The following is a 20,759-nucleotide window of genomic DNA, read 5'->3' on the forward strand; positions in this document are numbered from 1 at the left end:
GGGGAGGCGAGTATTAATGAATTTAATTAGAATTTGAATAATTATATTTCCTTAAGATAAGAAAATTTTAGGGAGGGCGACTGTCCCTCTCAGTTTTCCTCTATCCATCCCTGCTTAGAGAGCACTTCCCGCCTTTTTTACATGGGTAAGAAAGTTGAATAAAGGAAAAAGGGAGAAATGTTGGATGTAACAATACATGAAAAGGAGAAAGGGGTGCATGGGGGAGAGCACCTTAGTTGGAAGTGGAAGGCCTGCATTTGAGGTCACCTAACTAGCTGAAACGTGGGGCACCCGCCTATAAATATGCATGCATTCCATGACATGAAATTTGTAGACGTGCCCCCAAATTCCAATTGCGATAAATAAATATTACGATCCCTTGGCCACACAAGTAATTGGCCAAAAATCTAGGGTCTATTTGATAATAGTCAAATGAACAAAATATCTGAGGATTGAGTAATACTCGGTTAACCACGAGATTGTGGGATGAAGAAGGGAGAAAAGACGGCATGAGACCGTATTGACCAACAATCTAATTAGCCCGCACTGTTGAATAAATCAATCATAACCTGCTTAATTAATTAAACTATGATTTTGCTCTTATATCATATGTATCATTACTTACTTTTCTCTATTCAACATTCCAATCGCATGAGGTTGCCTTTTTGTTGCTTATTACTCCTAGTGCAGAAGAGCCACGCCTTTTCTTTAGGGGCTAATAGTGAAAAGGTAAACAATTCAGGGGGTTAATTTACAAGGAGAACAGATTGAGGGTGCAAAGTATGAGAAATCCATAAATAGAGGGGTAGTCATGAAATTATAGCCTCATGAAGAAAGGTCGATATAGGTTTTGTTTTATCCGTACAAAGCAAAGCCCTGACTGATTTGACATGGAAGTGGGCTACACTAAAAACTCCCCATTCGCTCGCTCCACATCAATATCAAATCTTTGCTCCCTCCAATTACATTTTATCGGTGTAATCTCTGATATCGGTAGAGCGCATTCTTACGCGTTTCCAGCCCGAACATGCGGCCGTAGTTTTCCCGATACGTCGGGTAGTTCCAATCTCTTGGTACATGTCAAGGTGAATGGCATGGGGATCGGGAGCTGAGATACGAATACGACTCGGCACCATGACCTCCATTGCGGGGCTCGATCTCGAGGAAAAGACAAAAAGCAGAACATTGACATGTACTTTAACAGATGGACGGCCATGATTCTTGGATGCCCCTTTGTCTCCCCAAAAGACCACTCTCGACGGCGCAGATCCCTCCTTTCCTTCCCTCCAAATAATTTCTCTCCCCCAATCACCAGTGGGATGCATCGTCTAGAGCAACGTCATGCACACGTCATCAGTACCCCTTGGGTGCCTGACTCCTGACGTACTCCCGCATGTACGAACTTCCGTTCCGTTATCCCAACGGGCAACCGAATTGTCCAAAAAGGTCGGCCTTATTCCCTCCTTTAATCAAATCGCGATCATGCTTCATATAAATTTGCTTCACAATTTGGAATTCTTGACTTATGACGGGAGATGAAGCAAGTCCAGAACCAGGTGTCTCGCGAACAATCATAATGTGAACCGAAGTTCACCTCATAAACAGGTGAGGTATTTTCGATAGAGTGGCACGGCCGCATTATTAATGTATCCATCCCGAACTGTGGCGGCCGAGTGCCAACATTCACCTAACAGGAAATTAGACGTTCTTTTAAATCGATTATTTGACTGATGTCACGAGTTGGATCGTCCTACGGTTGAAGTAACTTAATTGATCCAAATATTGTGGATCAAGTTACGACCACGTTAAATGATACATACACAGCAAGATCAATTGAAATCTGCCGCTCGCTTCAGTAGAGATATTGTCAGTTTCTTCTTATTTTAGATGCAATCAGCCATTTCACATACGGACGGTGTTCGAATGTTATAGTAACAAAAACAAAGTATATTTAATTAATTCAATTATTTGAGAATAAATCCATATTTTAAATTATATTGACAAATTTTTGTGGCTCCTTCCAAAAGGTTATTTTCTTTTCTCAAATCTCGGGGCATTTCACTTCAAAAGATTCCTATTTACATTGAATTGTTCATTTGTTGTCTCCACAAGTTAATAAACACATCACACACGCAAACACAGATATATATATATATATATATATATGTATGTATATTTCACTTTTAGTTTCTTCACTTCATAGTTTTAAAAAGTTAATACTCATCTATATTTGAAAAACTTATCACTCAACTCAACGGTAAATGTATTTCTAGGCTTTCGATTTTTTCTCTTTTTTTTTAGGCAAGATGGACGGCTTTCAAGTTTTGTATCATATTTTGGATGCAACTTTCACACAACTTTTTTTTATCTAAAATGTGTAGAATGTATATAAAATTTAAAACAGAAGGAAAAAAGAAAAGAAAAAGAAAAGAAAAACCATTTGTAGTATTAACTTTCATAAAATGAAGAGGGGGGGAGAAAGACTCCAAGTGATAAGCCGAACTCACAATTATTGAAATATTGATATATTGAACGAATCAAGAAATTACAAATGGCCGGCGTAATTATTCATAAACTAAGTAGTGAGATAAATTTAGAATACAAGATCCAAAAGATAAACCTGATCGATATAAATCAAATAAAAAGAAAATTAAAATATTTCAAATCTAATTTAGATATTTTCTAATTATCATAAGATAATATCCACAACATGTAGATAGGAAAGTACGCAAGATCATGTAATTTATAAATAAGAGTATGAAAAGTCAAATGCACAAGAACATAGAAATTAATGTCATTAATGAGGCATAATAATAGTTTTAAAAAGAATCTTTAATGTTTTAATATTAAAATTACGCAAGGAAAATAAAAAAAAATCCTCAAAATTCATCAAAGGTCAATTAAAACAAAAATAAAATATTGAAAAATTTCACTATTTCTCCTTTTAATATATGTGCCAAGTAAAAACATCCATAGATAAATTCATTAACTATTATTAGCGCATTTATTCGGCTATCAAGCTGAACGTGACAATCGTCTAGTTTAAGTAAATACCATTTTACAAAGAAAACACATAAATTCATTGCGCCTAATTACCATAATAATCTAATTTCAGCTAAAATAATTTTTAAGAAAGGTAATATTTAGCTGGTTCACAGCACAACTCATGTCTTCATGCACAGCATGATTGAATTGTTGATTTGCTTTTGCAATAATTGTAACATCATGAGCGCATTAGGAGAAAAGTAATTTTATGACTCAGCATATATATACCCATTAAAAAATATTATAAAATTATGAATATCATTTTTCCACAAAAATATTATAATAATCAATAAATGTCAAAATTCTCTCTTACTCTCCAGAACCTCAGCATCCCAACTCTGATCGTGGCCGTCCATCTAATGCTTCCATAATTAATAATACCAGAAATGAAGAAAAATATTGGAACTGTTCTTTTTTTTTTTTTTAGGGACAAAAATTATTAACCTTTTCTTTTCTTCTCTCCCCTGACGAAAAACAAAAAAAGATACTAATAGAGAGAAAAGAGAAGGGATATGATTGGAGGTCTTATCTACGGTTCCTGTACATCCGGGGCAGATAATCGAAGCCGCTTATTGGGAGGCGGCGGCGGCTCGGCTCCGCCACTGGCGCTTGGGTTGTCAGGCCTCGTGTCGCAGCTCCCGCAGGCGGCTGCGTCCAGCACGCCCACGGGGCTCGGCGGCGGTCCCGCAGCTGGCTCGGCTTCCACGTGCTTGAACCACGCTGTCGGACACGTGTCCACCAGGTACTCCTCCATTAGTTGATGACAGCTCCTCACCATTTCCTATCCCCAGGAAAAAAAGAAATTAATTATTAAAAAAAAAAAGAAAATTACACGTCTTTCTAGGTCTTTTGACAATCCCCAAACGCCCCCGCAAAAATCAATATTTACGAATCCACCCCAAAACATTACACAAGTGTAGTTTGACGCCCGGAGAGTTACCATACTTTGTTCACCCTCTCGTGAAAGGTTATCGGTGATCCCGCGCCCACGCCGGCGGCGGAGAGAACCGCCGCGGCCGCTATCTCCGATGGCGTAAAGCCCAAGAAATCGATCGCTGCAGATTTATGGAATGTCCGTTCAGTTTTCAAAGGCAACCAGCTAATTACGTTACTCGCACATTTCGTTCACAGGCAATTAATTTTCATTGCATTAACATGCTACGTAAAAACATTCTCTTGCTTGATGATGGCCCGATTAGCTCGAGTTCGGGTCAATTACCGCGCGGGGTGCGCAGAATGAGATCGGAGGCCGACGCCAAGATCTGGGAGGGCGACCACGGGTCAGGTTGAGACGAGGTGGAAGGCGTCTGCATATTCGACACGAAGAAGTTGAGGAAATCGAAGGGAGTGACAGAGTGGAGCCGCCAGTCGAGATTGGCCATGACCCACAGCTCCATTCTCTGGACCGTCTTCGGCTCGAACACGAACTTCGGGTCGCATATCTGGAGGTCCAGCAGCAGCGGCACGTATAGTTCCTCTATCTTGGCTGCCAGAGACAGGCACGCCACCGACAGGAGCTGAAACGGCCAGCCGTTCTCATGTTCCTGTCCACAAACACCGCCGGACGTATTAGCCTTAGTCCGATCAGAACGATTACTCGTACTTCCCGGGATCGGTTCTTACCGGGAGTGAGTGGACCGAGAGGAACCGATCGAGGTAATTGACGGCGAGCAGGGCCGTGACTGGCCGGAAGTGATAGTGAGCATGCACCTGCGTTAACGCCTAGTATCAATATTCAATAAAATCAAATACGGGCAAAAATTTCAACAGCATTGCTCTTATAAAAATCTTTTTTTTGGGCGCTCGATTTTCTCTTTCGGAAAGCAAAAATTGTGGGAAGTGCAGTGGAGCGCGTGAGATGGAACCTTGAGAATCCAGCTGATGGAGTCCTGCCTGGCGGTAAGGTTGATGGAGCGGGCCCGGCAGCGGTGGAGGTAGTCTCCCTGGGGCAAGGTCCGAGACTCGCGGTCGATGAGTTCCCCGACCACAGCCTCGTCGGGAGGCGGCAGAAGGAGAATGTGGGAGTGCACGGGGAGTGGCGGCGGCAGCGGCGGCTGGTGGTCGGAGATCGGGATGTAGGGGTCGTGGGGAGAGACGGCCTGGCAGGGGTCCTCTCCGCAGAAGAGGCTAGAAGAGTAGTGTTCTTCAGGCGGCGGGGGCATGACGGAGGAGGCCGGAGCTCAGTAGCGAGCCAGCGGAGGGGACGGCGGCATTGGGGATGATGGGATTCAGGGGAGGAGGGGATCGGGAGGAGAGGGGAATGGAGAGTAGGGTGGGTGGGGTCATGGCTTTTGGGTATTGGTCCGCTGCTGAGACATGGCTGTGCTTCTTCTGCCTTCTCTCTCTCTCTCTCTATCTCTCTGGGTCTATTTTCTCCTCCCACTGTCGCAGGCAGCTATCGAGCTTCTCTCTTTTTGTCTGTTCTCTCTCTGTCCGTCGAGAAAGATAGAGAGAGAGAGAGAGAGAGAGAGGACGCCTAGACTGAGAGGAGGACGATGTCAAATGTCTGACTAGACGATAGAGTGGAGTGATTTTTTATTTTTATTTTTTTTCCCCATTTCTCAATTACAAGAAGAGATATATAAAAAGGCATCAAAATATACTGATAAGAATTAAATTTGGAACCACTTTGATTACGACTCGAAAATAAATATGATTGCACGGCACCCTTTTATCGTACCATAGAGATAAATATGAATACGAGAAGAAGAGTAGTGGACCGGGAAAGCTACGGGGCATGCCTTAGTATCACCATTGTGTGGGACACTTGAAAATTAAAAACTGTTCGTGATAATCGCATTAATATCAATTCTATACTCAGGAGGACGTAGTTTCTGGTTTATATTTCCAAATGCTCTGTAAATTCTCTTGTGCAATTGATAGAACGAACGATTAAGGAATCCGGTATAGTTCACGCTAGACACCATACGAGTTCTGGTAGACGCGACCGATGATATATCGATTGAAAGAAAGAAGAACTGAGGTCGCCGACACAGCGTCTCAGAGAAAAGGAACGTCGATGGTGACCCTCGTGCTGCTTTCCAAAATGAACCCTTTATTTGGATTCTGTAAATCTGATAAATTGATAATTTACTCCACACGTTTTACGTGGTGGAGTTGCCCATCAAAAATCTCAAGGCCCCCCCCCCCCCCCCCCCAAAAAAAAATCCTCTCCATTTTTGGATTCAATTGCGATTAAAAAGACCTTTTGCTTTTGGAGTATTTTGGTCCCCTTCCTAGTATTTCTCGGTGACCCGAACTTTAATAACATCAACCAACCGTTTTCGCTTAATTCAAAAATCTCGCGCTACAGCTCCGATCGTACATCGTATCATCCCGCGCTTCCAAACTAAAGGTGCGGAAGAGGAAAATGACTTGTTTAAATTGATTATTGACCAAGGGACGTTTCACGTTTTTTCCTGAATCACTGGGCTCGTGTGAATAGGAAACATAAAATATCTATTCTAGTTCTATTACCAGCTATGAGTTCGAATCTAATAGAAATTTTAGAGAATATTTACTATTATGAGATTATCTTGTCTTTTCTGAATGATAAAGAGAAAAAAGAAAAATAGTTAAAGAAAATGCCATTTTGGAGTTCTATCAACAATTTTCTTGCGAAGGCGGCGATCCGGTATTTTCTGAATCATCGTGTAAGGAATTACAAAAGAAGTTCTTTCAAAAGACACGTGAATTAGAAAGGATTGGTCGACGAAATATGAATCGGAGACAGAATCTTGATATAACTCAAAATATATTGGCAGCTGCGGATCATTTGATCGCGCTACGACCACATGCCGAGAGAACGATCCGAAAGCCGGGAATGGAAGCTCTCCATTTTGGGTTAATGTAATGTTTACCTCCACAATTAAGGGTGGGTGGATCATTTCATTGCCTTCCATATCTAAAGCAGAGATTTGGATTTTTGATACTGCTTTCCTTTTCCTTGCAAAGTTTGGTTGGTATAATTAGTCAGCTGAAGACTTCGGCCATTTCTGGGCTGCAGCTGTGCGTTTTAATAAGAGCAAGAATCCTTTACAGCTGATTGTGCTGACTTTGCTGTTGAAATGGAAATTGACCAAAATTCCCTAACGAGCAAATAGGAGACACTGTTCTGTAAGGACACCAATCCTGAAATTGTCTAATCCATCTATGTATACACCCTGCACGACCCAACTAATTCTCCACTGTCCGATTCTTGGTCGATTTTTGTCAAATCGGGTATTCCATTACAAAGTCGCGCTTCCGAAAGCAATTCAATAATCAACCACACAACCAAGTATCCCCACACGTATTGGTCTCATTATTCGGATTCGCCGAAATTTGAAATGCACCTGATTTTCTTCTCCTGTCCATTGATCCACTTATCCCGCAACCAAGAAGTAGCGCAAAGGAGACCCGAAAGGCTTCTTATTGGGATACTTGCTCCGTCTGCGTTTTGCTCATTCGTGTTGCTGCTGCTACTTTTGATCTGCTTCGTAAATTGGATGCCAGCACAATCATCTCTATTAATGTTTCCACACTAACCTGTCAGAAAGACCAAGACCTGCGTTGTCTCACCCGGCTCTCCTTATTTCCGGGCCAAATGTACAAGAAAAATAAATAGCAAAGATCAAGGACTTTGTCCCACAAGTTGGAAAAACTATTCTACGTACTCTATCTCACCAGTAATCTCCACACGAGCAAGCCCCACCCCTGAAGTGATGAAACCGATTTGAATCCCTCACAATGATCTCCCTCTGTGTAACCGAAGATATCAACTTTGTGGCAGTGTGGCAATCACCGCATACTCGCAGGTTCTTGAAAATCCGAAGAGCGGTCTTTGGAGGCGTGCTGATTATTCCAAATGCAATTGCTAATCTCTCACTGTGACTTGCAAGAATATCGTCTTTCTCATCATCCTCTACATCTTGCAGCACGTCTCTGTAATCGGGAACATAACCTACACTCTTAATTTTAGCAGTCAAAATCCGCAGCTGTTGGTATATCTCATCAGATCTCGGATGAGACCGATTGCCCATGTAGAAAACATCGATGCTACCATTCACTTCAATCGAGCTCCAACCAGGAGTCTTCTTCAACCCACGATCTCTTGCCAACGATCTTACTACCTTCACACCCTCCCATTTCCCCACATTTGCAAAGATATTTGATAGTAAAACATAGTATCCCGTATTCTCAGAATCAACCTCAAACAATTGCTTCGAAGCAACTGCTCCCATCTCAACATTCCCATGTATCTTACAAGCACCAAGAAGGGCACCCCAAATGGTTGAATCAGGACGGAAAGGCATGCTCTTTATTAGATCATATGCCTTCTCTAAATGACCAGCTCTCCCGAGCAAATCAACCATGCACCCAAAGTGTTTTAAACCAGGCTTAATAGCAAACTCCTCCTGCATGCTTTGAAACCATCTCTGGCCCTCATCGACCATCCCAGAATGGCTACAAGCTGATAATAAAGCTACAAATGTTATGTGATCGGGTTTAACTCCCTCGGCCTGCATTTTCTCGAATATAGCTAAAGCCTCCTTTCCATGCCCATGAATTCCGTGACAGGATATTATCGCATTCCACGGGACTGAAGTGTCCCTTGGAACTTGAAGAAACATCTTCATTGCATCATCTATTTCCCCACACTTTCCGTACATGTCAATAAGACAGGTGCCCACATAGACATCTGAGGAAATATTGTTCTTAATCACTGCCCCATGGACTCTCATCCCCTGCTTCACAGCACCCATGCTCGAATAGGCTGATATGGCAGCCACCCATGTCCCTTGGTTCAGGACAACCTCTTCCTGATGCTCCTCCATTGTCTCATACACTTCAATTGCCTCACTGGCGAGCCCGTTCTGAGCATACCCAGTAATCAGAGTGTTCCATGATATCACATCTCTAACAGGAAGCTCTTCGAAAACTTTACGAGCATAATCCATGATACCCAGTTTTGCATACATGTCCATGATAGCATTTCCGAGAGCAACATTCTGTACCATCCAACCCCTCCTGACAACAAAACTGTGAACAGACTTTCCATTCAAAGAATCACTCATCCCTCCAACAACCGGAGCTAAACTCACTAGCGTCAATATATCAGGCTTAACACCATTTTCCTGCATCTTCCTGAAGAACCCAAATGCAGTGGCCGGGTCATCATTCTGCTCGTATGCTGCAACCAGGGAGTTCCATGACACGAGGTCTCTTTCCCCCATCCCATCAAAGATCCACTGAGCAATACTCAATAGACCGAATTTAGCATACATATTAATCAATGCATTGTTCACAAACATATCGAACTCCAGCCCATGTTTGATAACATACAGATGGATCAGCATCCCGCTCGTGAGATCGTTTCTCTGCGCACAAATGGGAAGTAGACTGCACACAGTCACCGAATCCATCTTCACTCCCTCCAATCTCATTGAGTCAAGCACGCTCATTGCCCCGTCCGCGTCCCCATTCTGACAGTAACCTGAGATCATCGCGTTCCATGAACCCAAGTCTTTACAGGGCATTTCGTCGAACAGGTTTCGAGCAATATTCAAGAAACCGAACCGAGTGTACATGTGGACCAATGAAGCGGCCACGAAAACATCAGACTGAAACCCCAATTTCAAAACACAACTATGCAGCTTCTTCCCGTTTACCACATCCCTGCAAGCTTTGATCACCGGAGGGAAAGTGTACACATCGGGTCGGAGCCCCGAGGTCAAGACGAACTGTCGGAACATCTCAGCAGCTTCGTTCAGATACCCATTCCGGACGTAGGCAGAGACCATGGAGTTCCAGGCGTAGGAGTCCTTCGCCTTGATTTGGCCGAATACGGAGAGCGACGAGCAGACATCGCCGAGGTGGGCATAGAGGTTGAGGAGCCTCGTGGAGACGAAGTTGCTGGGGAATGTCCCCGCGACGACGAGGAGCGCGTGGAGGCGCTTGACGTGGGACGCTCTGGTGCAGGAGCGGAACAGGGGCTCGAAGTCGATCTCATTGGTCCGTTTCTGAGCCGCGGGAGGAGATGGTGTAAAGGCGGCGGCTGCTGCGGCGGTAGACAAGGGAAGAAAATGGCGGGAAAAAGGGACTGCTCGCAGGGGTTTGAAAGCATGAAGAGATTTGCTGGAAGAAGAGGATCGCAGGAGGAGAGTGAAATACATAAAGACTGTGGTCCGTTATGCGTGCATGCTGTTTGTATGATTCCGCCGGCGGCCGGAGAAGGCAGACGGCAGATGGATCGACCCTCCCGTGGTTCGGTTCCAATGCCGCTTTTGTACTAACGTAAGGAACCGTACGTCTGATTTCTAAGAAAAGACGGGGACAAGGTTCTTCATTTTTATTTTTTTCCCCTCAATACTTTCTTTTTTTTTTATATTTTTTTCAGTGGGTTAATGGGACAAATGCCCGGTACAAAAATAAATAAAATTAAGAAAAAACAAAACGGGATATGGAGGCCCCAATCATATCGTCAAAAAAAGTAACGAACCTAGAGAAGAGAAGACGGAGGAGAATGAAATGCATGAAGTCCAATCGACAGGGTGAGAGCTGTCTTGCCAACTAATCCGCACAAGAATTCTCCACTCGGTAGACGTGCTTAACTTCAACCGACCATTCCCGTCTCAAAATATCACAAATTGGGGCAACTAACATAGCAAGATGTGGAGTGCACTGAGACCCCTTCGCAGTGAGAGCGCAAACCACCTTTGAATCCACCTCCAGCAGAACTCGACGATACCCACGTGACCATGCCTGCTCAAGGCTCGTAAGGACTCCCCACGGTTTGGCTACAACAGCCGACGCAATGCCAAAAAATGAGCAAAGGTAGGGCAATTCCAAAAACCATCGTCTCATATAAAATATTGGACAGTATGCCCCAAAAGTTGCTGAGGGATCGGCACAAGTGCACGGGACAGTAAACTGCCTCCACCAGGAACCCTTAAGTCCTCCCAAAACTGCACCATCTCTCCTCGATCAACCGCCCAAGCAACTGGGTGGGCGACCTGGTTCCAAGCGCGGCTTAGCCCCTTCCATATAGCCAAGAATCAGAATCAGCTATACGAAGTTGAAATCCCCCATTATCACGCCTAGGATACTTACTGCGCAACCCTCAGAACCCACAGATCATCCGCCCGTGTAAGGAGCCCCCGTCCGAGCTTAGCGAGCGATGCTGTATCGTAATCCTCAATCCGCTTAAGGCCAAGCCCCCCAACTGCTCTTGGTCGTGTGATAGTATCCCATCGAACGAGATGGACCTTCCGAGTATCTGGGGAATGTCCCCAGATGAAGTTCCGACACATTCTATCAATATCCTGATTGACTGAAGCTGGAAGCTTCATAATGTGCATTGATTGTAAATGTTGGGATAGCCTGGATGACTGATTGTGCCAACGTAACTCTCCCCGCCATTGAAACAGTAGAGGCGGCCCAACCTGATAAACGAGATTGGACACGATCTAACACATGTTTAAAATGGTCCTTAGTCCTTACCCACTTTACCACGAACAATCTCAACACCCCCAACGAGTACCCTGACCCATAGAGAAAGCATCAGGACCTGCATAGAAGCCGTTGAGATACACTCCATGATAACTAGTCTAATGTTGGGTGGAAAGCCAGCTGCACGCAAGATATCTGCAATAAAATACCACCGCAACCAATTGTAGGCCTTTTCAAGATCGTTCTTAATAGACATAAAGCCTACTCGTGGTATGAACAAGCTCTTGAGCAATTATGATGTTGTCCTGGATATGTCTTCCCGAGACAAAGCTAACCTGGTTAGGAGACACCAGTTCCGACATAAGCCCCTGAAGTCGGTTTGCGATCATCTCCATGACAAGCTTGTAAGATACATTACATAAACTAATCGAACGAAATTGGTGCAAGGACTCCGGGTGCTCAACCTTGGGAATCAAAATGAGTAGGGTATCATTAACCACGCGGATAGATTTGACCCCCTGAAATATACCTTGCACAAAGCAATAAACCGAACAACATCCCAATTGTGTTGATAAAAGGCAGCTTGGAATCCGTCCGGGTCAGGCGCTTTAAAAGCTCTCATATCAAATAATGCTTTCCAAACCTCTTCATTAGAGACCGGATCATCTAACTTCCGGAGTTTTAACTGTATCCACACAAGGAAATCCATTTCCCTATACAGTTACTGAAAGTGTTGAATTGCCATGGCATGAAGTTGATCGCCATCAGAGACTCATGCACCATCCTCCCTCTTGAGTATAGATATTTGGATTCTTTTTCGTTGAAAAATGGTTTTTGTATGGAAATATTTCATATTCCTGTCACCTGCTTGAATCCACTAAGTACAAGACTTCTGGAACCACAACACTTCCTCCTGCGCAGGAATGTCGTCCAGCTCAGCCGAGACTCGGTACGAGACTTCCGGAGCCACTTAGTACGAAATGTATTTTTTTTTCCCTTCTTTTTTTTGTGAACTGAGTTGCTGAGGGGCCACAGGCCCCAAATAAAATTAACCCACTTAAAGATTACAAAGACGAGGCATGAAAGCTTCCCTGTAACATTAGTAAAAATGAAGAAGCCGAGGTCAAAAGGACAATCAGGTAGCCTTTGAGCTCCAGTCACAAAAGAACAAGCATAGTTCGACAACCAATCCATGCATAAGTTCCATTCGTGTAGAATGTATGTTGGACCGTGACCATATAGTCTCGGAAAAGAAACTGATGAATATCTCCAAGAATTGTTCCGTCCAGCCACTTGCACAAGAACTCGAAGAACCCTGCAATGATCTCTGTCCCACGCCAACTTCAACCCTGAACGGACCGCCCCATAACTCAACAGTCACCGAGGAAGAATACCCAACACTATGAACGAAATTATTATATGAATGAGAAAATATTAGGTGATATAGACACATTAAGGTAGTAAGGACTAATTCCAATTAAAAGTCAAGAGAAATAGAATAGGAATAGGTGCTGTGAAGTCCACAAGATAATGTGTCAGACATTGAGTAGAGAGTTGCACACCACAGTGTATGTGTTAGTCTCACCTAATATTTTCTCAACTAGGATGTCAACAGTAATAATTAAATTCAAGTCTTGTTCGCATACTACATTGAAAATGACCTGCATAGAATTTCGATGAAAAAATACAGCTATATTTGGTTTAAGAGGCTAACAGTATGCCAAAATCCATCCTTTCCCCTATGGTTTTTTTCCGATTTTCCGCACATATAACGGTATATTGGGCTCTATGATCCATGGACATCACATTCTCAATTTGAATGAAGATCAAGATCGCATTAAGGTGGGGTTTGGCATCTCCATAATGCACCCTTAAGTTCATCACCTATCGAAACCGTGGGCTTGATTGAGTGCATTTTCAAAATTTACATGGCTGAAAATGCACTCGAGCGAGCCCATCCATCGACCGTCCAAAGAGGCTACTTTTTGGAAGAGAAGATGACTGGGATTTGAAATATTTATGGGCTTAAATACCCACAAAATATTTTTGGGCTTCAACAATTTGCCCCATAATCACATTATAAGAAATTAAAAAGAAAAAAAGAAAAGAAAATCAACCTCCAAAAAAAATAATAAAGAAAGAAACAAAATCATACAGAAATCATATTGTTCGTTTGACGAGTTCTCCTACAAAAAGATCAGAGTAGACATTTCCCCACTTGTAGATTAGAGATTCAACCAAATAATTGATTTGCTTTTCCAATATTTCAGCTTGGGAAATTGCTTTTGAAAGGTGAATATGGATTAGCTCCAAGATGCAGCTTGATCAAGGATCGTAATGGAGCGCAGACAAATCATATTTGTGTTGAGCCATACTGATTCTTATTTGCACAACTACCTATCGGTTTATCGGTACATTAATACCGACACGGTTCTTTATTCTAAAAATCGCCGTGATATCATTTTGGCAAAAAAAAAAAGGGGGGGAACATAGAACCATGGCAATATGATTTTGACAAAGTGAATAATTAATGAAGATCCACGCTGCTGTGTATTCCTTAGTTTCTTCCGTAATGCTCTATATATTATACTAATTAATTTCATTGGGGTCTTCATAATCTTTCATTCCCCGAGCCCGAACTACTTAAATCTTCTGGCAGCAGATTATCTCTTGATGCTGATATGGTTATCGATTCCGAAAATGATCTTCGCAGCATTGTCTTGTTGCGATTCTTTCTTTAGCTGGGACAATAATCGCACTGACGCCATCAATAGACCATGAGTGATAGGTCTGGGAGTAAAAACATATTATATCTCGAAAGTTCTACGGATAATATAATACCTAAGGATGTCTTTTCTAGACAATAATACACGTAATTTGTTCAAATTGGAGCCGTGGTAGTTGTGTTCCTGTTTTCGCGGTTGTTTGCCGCTGAAGTCAAATCAAGCACATAGCACACCATTGACAGTGACCTTATACCATTTGTTTTTCTTATTTTTATTACATTCCATTTTAGAATTGATTGATATTTTAAATGGAGAAGAATATTTGGTCATACTTATACCATTTTAGAATTGATTGATATTTTAAATGGAGAATATTTGGTCATACTTATACCATTTTATATCGGGCATATTCATTCATATATAAAAGAAGTCATTTTCACTGAAGAAAAATAAAGTTTTGTAGGATGTGGAATCATAAAAGTTTTGCTAAGGCTTCCTAGAAGTCCTTATAATAATTCTTCTATTTAGTCATATAATAATATAAATCATAAGTTTATCAAATATTCAAGAATGTCCCAATTAGTTTTATGAATGGAAAAAATTCATATTGCGAGATCTTTGCTCCTTAATTGGTCAATTCAGATCGATCTTGAATTAGTCAGGCGTATTTTTTCGCCATTAAGTGATGCACACTGAAAAATTATCAATAATACATTATTTAGGTATGACTATTATCAGGATTTGGAAGCACATTTTTAAAGGTAATTTAGCATTTTTATAAATAAAAAGGTTTGCCTGCACTATAATTTTCGTGAGAAGAGCCCATATTTTGTTTTCATTAATTTATTTTTAGCAAATGATAGTAAACAACTGTTATTGCCTTTGAATTTAACTAGGTGAAAGATATGCGCGAGCTATAGCTTTTTTGGGTTAGAAAATGATCATTAATCAGTATGAGAAATGATAAGGACCAATATAAAAATAATTTAAATATACAATAAATTGTAAAAATAATAATTAACAAAAAAATATATTTCTGTTGATCTCTAAGGAAAAAAAGAAAAAGAAAATAGGGGACAAAAATAACTAAAGGAAACAAAATCACTAATCTCACGAAATATTGCTCCAGCATTACCTAGAAATCATATTAAGCAAAGAGGCAACATGACATTGTGTCTTTAGTCACATCCTTATTGCCGATGACTCGAAAGAACTACAGTCAGAGCTTTATTTCAATGATCGAACAAATATTTTCAGTACCTATGAACAATTTAATAAACATATCTAATACCTGCATAATGAAAGTACTAACACTGTCGCAACGTACGAAATCACGATGAACACCTCCCACTCTAGTTAGAATTCTAGTTGCAGTTACGTTGTGCATACAGACATTGGAACCATTTTCTCGATAGTCTTGCCTTCATCGAAGCCCACATAAAAGCTTGAAAGTCTCCTCCTCGATTTCACTATTAGCAAAAGTACATAGAGTAACCGAGAAGGAGGAAGTTCTCATTCTGGGCTTCCTCACACCTCGACCCAACTTCCACCTCTCTTTCCCTAAAACTCCACTACTTTCCCCTTGATGCGATTTTTTGTTTTTTTGCTCGGGAAGATATTTCATTGAAATTGTAACAGAAGGAATAATGCATAAATATGTGATTCATGGTTCCATCCTTTTAATTTCCGTAAGTGAGGCTACCACGTATTATTGAATAATTTATCTCGTCTTTATTAGTGGTGACACAAAAGGTCACGCAATGAAAATTCACATTTCTCTTACATGGCACCTGCTCAAGGATTGTTTCAGCTTTTATAAATTGTATATAGGTTATGACACTGAGTGTTGGTATATAGACAAAAAAGTAGATGTGATGCTTTTTTTTATATATATAAGTTAGACATAATACCGTTGTAAAGTGCATGCACATGGAGGAATTATTACGAACAACTAATGGAATTGTTAACAACAATAACAAAAAATTAGTTGTTGAGTTCATATTATTTTCATTAATTCATTCATTGACAGAAGAAAAAGAAAAGGTGTCTATATAATTTTAATGAACTTGAATTAAGTAAAGTGGTTCGATATTTATTCTCCTTAAATAAGGTCTTAGATTCGAAATTTGTAAATGAAAAAAAAAATCTATAATGGAGTTTTAACCTCTGAGAGTATTGATAGAGCTTAAATCTACATTATTTGTAACCATTGGACTATCAGATGATGCAAACCGAAAGAAAATAGTATCTTCTACTTTCCGAAAGAAAGCAACACGACGTATTTTACATTAGTATGGGTGATTAATGGTGCCCTTGTCTAACCTGCCATAAATTGATGTAAATATTACTCTATCTATGATCGCTGTCGTGTTTTATCACAAGAGGCCTAATTTCAACTCTTTTTTGGAATTGGAATGGGTGCTCTCAAAATGCTACTGTAGCTTTAATAAATGGCATCTTCAATGCTATGATTCATTCTTATACTTAACGCATATATGAAAATCTCGCAAGAATTTTTAGATAGTGAAATTACAATGTACATTTTCAGATGGCTCGCAAATTACATCAGAACAGGATAAAATTAACCATGGAACTAAAATAAAAAAGAAAAATGCTCTTATCTTTAACCTCTCGAAAGAGGGTTCCAAGAATGTTCCCTTTTGCTGGGCTGGTGTCTGAGGGGTGGGATGTCGGTTGCTTTGGTCGTGGCGGAATAAAGGAGTTTTCGATCTGAATTTCTCTAGACCAAGCAACGAAGGCTCGGTCATCCTCAAAACTGCTTCCTCTTTCTTTCATGCTTGGTCCTGTGGGGAGCTTCTCTCTAACGAGGGTAAGACTTGGAGATTGATCGGCTCATCATTCCCCTTCCCCACCCCCAACACACAGGCTGGATAAAACTTAACACGGACGGCGCTTCTAAAGGTAATCCTGGGCATGCTGGAGCTGGTGGGGTCATTAGGGATGAACATGGTCGCTGGCTTTCTGGTTTTGCTCAGTGTATCGGGTGGTCCATGGGCACTGTGGTGGAGTTGTGGGGTGTTCGTAAGGGCTTGCAGCATGTTCGGGCCCTCGGCTTTCGTAAGGTGATTTGCAAGCTGGATTCTGCTGCAAGGCGCATCTCCGGGAGCTCCTCACGTTGCATCGCTTGTTAGAGCCATCAAGGAATTTCTTGGGAGAGACTAGTGCTGCATTTGGTTTCAAAATAGGATTTTAAAATCAGATTTTGATTTTTAAAAAGAGTGATATAAATGGAGCATACTCTTTGACTTTTTATGAGTTATTTTGTTTTGTTGTGGAAAAAAGTGGTATAAATGGGGTCCACTCTTTGACTTTGTATGAGTTATTTTGTTTTATTGTGAGTAGAATTAAATTAAAGTTATGATTTTAAAATCACATTTACAAATCAAATAAGCCATAGACCGTCGAGATATGCCACACCTTCCACAAAGGAAACGTTTGTGCTGACTGGAGAATTGGTCTCTCCTCCTTCCGCTCGACTGCCACTTCTACAACTCTCTGCCGGCCGGAATTGGAATTCTTTTTTTGGTGATGTTATTGAGGCCTCCATACCCCGATTATGCTCTTCTTTTTAGCTTAAATCCTACATTACAAGGCTGATTGCCTTCCTTTTCTTACCCAAAAAAAAAATGCTCTTGTCTGCAGTAATAAGTACTATAATTATAAAGGTGGTCATTGCACAAACACATTTTCTGATTTTTCCTTTATAAGAATAATGATCAATTTCTTTTTTCCCACTCCGCATCATTTGATATTCGAAAATTCGAATGAACATCGATAAATCTAAATTCGAACCCCAGCGGTTCACTATAAGAAAATAAAACTCTTATAATCGTAAATTTTTTCTCATTCATAATACTAAAGTTCGATAGTTTACTTAAAGCCCCAAATTATATGGACGAGCGGGTGTTGGTTGAGTATGACTATGACCAATCTTTGCCATTACTCGAAGCACCTAATCTAATCGCGACAAATCCTATTGACGAAGAAAAAGAGGTGTACCCGGGCAGGGCGGAAGGCAAATATTTACTTGATTTGGTTTATTTTATTTATTTATCTTTTTGGTAGATACTATACTTGATTTGGTTTTTATTCGGAGAAAATATTAATAAGAAGGAATAATAATTAATTAAATGAGTATGAGTCAGAGTCAGCGGCCTTGCCCAGGTTCCGTCTCAAATTCCGATGAGATGACTTCTGTTTACGCGTACAGCACGCGCTCTCCTCTCTTTTAATTTGCCCCTTTTATTTTCCCCAATTTCCTCGAAACTACCAAAAAAGTTCCCACCCAATCTTCTGCTGCTCTAGTCCCATTCTCAACTAATCCCATCAGACCACTAGCATTCTGCCACGTTGCGTTAATGGAACCTTTTCTGACGTGGCAAAATTGGAATCGTTCCTGTTAGCCTTCACCGTGGAGCCGCGGAGCAGCTGAAGAAACCCTGATATTTATCCTGAAAGGAAATGAGAAAAGAATATTTTGTTTAAATATAAATTCACAGCGCGGACCACACTATCTCATCTCCCACATTCTGAAACAAATTGCCCGAACCTCCAACCACACTCTCTCTCTATCTCGTTTCTCTCTCTAGAAAGCTTCCTCCGATCCCTTGCGGCGGACGCGAGCGGCCGGTTTTCTTCTCCACCGAGTTCTCGAGGATGAGTTACTACAATCAGCAGCAGCCGCCGGTTGGTGTCCCGCCTCCTCAAGGTCAGTCAGTCGGTCTCTCTCTGCCTGGCCGATGATCCGTCGGTTGTTCTCTGTAGCTCATGCATCGGTCATTGTTGTTTCAGTTCTAATGGTCTCGATCAGTGATTGGGAGTGATTGTAGCTGTCTTCGTGTTTGGATCTGGCGTGATCGGTGGCTCTGATTGCCCGATCCGAAGCCGTGAGTACGGAATCTGACTTGTTTTGGTTCCGATTGAGCAGGTTACCCACCGGAGGGTTATCCGAAGGACGCGTACCCGCCCCAGGGATATCCGGCTCAGCCAGGGTACCCCCCTCCTGGCTACCCTGCTCAGCCGGGCTATCCTCCTCAATACGCCCCTCCGTACGGCCAGCCGCCGCCGCAGCAGCAACAGAATCAGAGCACTGGATTCTTGGAAGGCTGGTGCGTTTCAATCTCTCTCTCTCTCTCTCTCTCTCTCTCTCTCTCTCTCTCTGTGTACACTCGATTGATAGTTGTTCCTGTATGAGTCTATGCGAAATTCTTCTGGGAAAGAACGAGTTCGAGTGATGGGTAAAGTGGTCAACTAAAAGCTCTGAACATGCACGCATAGAAACCATACCTTTTGCTGAATCCTAATACTGTTCCGATCTGATCACCGGAGAATTTTTTGAGTAAAACCGTCACCGATGCGCACTGCTGTTGTCAACGTGCGCACCGATGACTCAAGCGTTGTGAAGCTGTCGGGAGCAGCTGGCCTATGGGATCATGAGGTTCGTATGAAATGGTTGCGCACCGTCCGGTGATAATTGATTGGTGGTTCGATTGGAAACTGAAAGGGACCGCCTTGGTGGTGGGGAGGGGTGTTTGGGTCATTTCAATGTGGTGATTTAAACGAACGAGGTCATCGGAGATTTTTTCTCCGGATACTGTCGTGATGTTGACCCCCCCATTTGTATGCACATAGCAAGCGCCAACCGTAGCTGAAGCTTCCATACGATGACGTTCATTAGGCGGTTGAGTTCGTGACCTGTTCAAATTTTTATTGGGGTCTTGTTCTGTTGAAAAAAAAACTGCTAGTCAGCTTTTAGCTCAGATTAGATAAACTAGAAATTGATTGATTTATTAAAAAACTTTGACTCCCAGAATTGGGCTCGCCTTGAATATATAAATCCTCTGCCCTTTACATGTCGAATAATAAGAATAACCATCAGAGTTGTCAAAGTGATAATTTTTATGCCATCCTTGCTGGGTTTACACCAACTGACTGTTGTAATCGTCGTGAGCCTCTTTTTGTCTTGCTCGGGTCTTCTTTGGGGACTGTCTTATAGTGTTGGACTTTACTGATATATGAACCGAAAATTTGGGAAAACGTTGCAGTTTGGCTGCTCTGTGCTGCTGCTGTCTTCTGGATGCCTGCTTTTAGAGGATGAGACGGGGGGGATTTGATGTATCTGAATGTCGCAGTGGAAGAAGTCTGCTCGGTCGGTGCGTTGCGCAAGGTTGAGTCTTCTGATTGGGCTGTCTCTTCATTCAGAGCCCGACATATCTCGTTCTCTCTTCTCTCTGTCTAGGGGTTTGCGTCATAAATAATATGAACTCTCCTTCTTGTGCATGTGGATCGGTACACCCTTCTGAGGCTTTTACTGGATTTTTCATTTTTATTAATTGTCAATCATTGAAATGAAAATGAGTATAGAACCTTCATCTCTCTCTCTCTCTCTCTCTCTCTACGTGTGCGTGTGGGTTGGCCATGTTAGGTTTGTTCTGGAACGAAGGATGAAGAAAGGAATATCTGCCTTTGTTTTTTTGGCTGCCTGTCTGGGGTTGTAGAAGGGCAGGAAGAATAATTATACAATTAGTTTAGAGCTTT

At 41.8% G+C, this 20,759-nt stretch overlaps 3 protein-coding genes across 4 annotated transcripts; 1 reads left to right on the plus strand and 2 right to left on the minus strand.

The window, feature by feature from the left end:
* Positions 1-3,237: 3,237 nt before the first annotated feature.
* Positions 3,238-5,549, minus strand: LOC116206218 (cyclin-D4-1-like). 2 transcript variants are annotated; one of them, XM_031539030.1, is made up of 5 exons: positions 4,911-5,549; positions 4,669-4,767; positions 4,265-4,589; positions 3,991-4,100; positions 3,238-3,826 (listed from the first exon to the last, which is right to left on the minus strand). In XM_031539030.1, exons 1-5 carry the CDS (start codon positions 5,205-5,207, stop codon positions 3,575-3,577), a joined length of 1,083 nt encoding a protein of 360 aa, XP_031394890.1. In that variant the 5' UTR covers positions 5,208-5,549; the 3' UTR covers positions 3,238-3,574. The 2 variants fall into 2 exon arrangements, with proteins under 2 accessions (XP_031394890.1, XP_031394891.1); XM_031539031.1 differs by having other exon boundaries at positions 4,669-4,755; positions 4,911-5,543.
* Positions 5,550-7,177: 1,628 nt separating this feature from the next.
* LOC116205782 (pentatricopeptide repeat-containing protein At4g33990) lies at positions 7,178-10,461 on the minus strand. Its single transcript, XM_031538443.1, has one exon. It carries the CDS (start codon positions 10,197-10,199, stop codon positions 7,707-7,709), a length of 2,493 nt encoding a protein of 830 aa, XP_031394303.1. The 5' UTR covers positions 10,200-10,461; the 3' UTR covers positions 7,178-7,706.
* An 8,267-nt stretch (positions 10,462-18,728) lies between these two features.
* Positions 18,729-20,599, plus strand: LOC116203848 (cysteine-rich and transmembrane domain-containing protein WIH2). The gene is made up of 3 exons (XM_031535800.1): positions 18,729-18,930; positions 19,150-19,330; positions 20,267-20,599. The coding sequence occupies exons 1-3, from the start codon at positions 18,879-18,881 to the stop codon at positions 20,310-20,312; spliced, it is 279 nt and encodes a 92-aa protein (XP_031391660.1). The 5' UTR covers positions 18,729-18,878; the 3' UTR covers positions 20,313-20,599.
* Positions 20,600-20,759: the final 160 nt, after the last annotated feature.

This window comes from Punica granatum, chromosome 4 (genome assembly GCF_007655135.1).
Source record: "Punica granatum isolate Tunisia-2019 chromosome 4, ASM765513v2, whole genome shotgun sequence".
Classification (NCBI taxonomy): Eukaryota; Viridiplantae; Streptophyta; class Magnoliopsida; order Myrtales; family Lythraceae; genus Punica; species Punica granatum.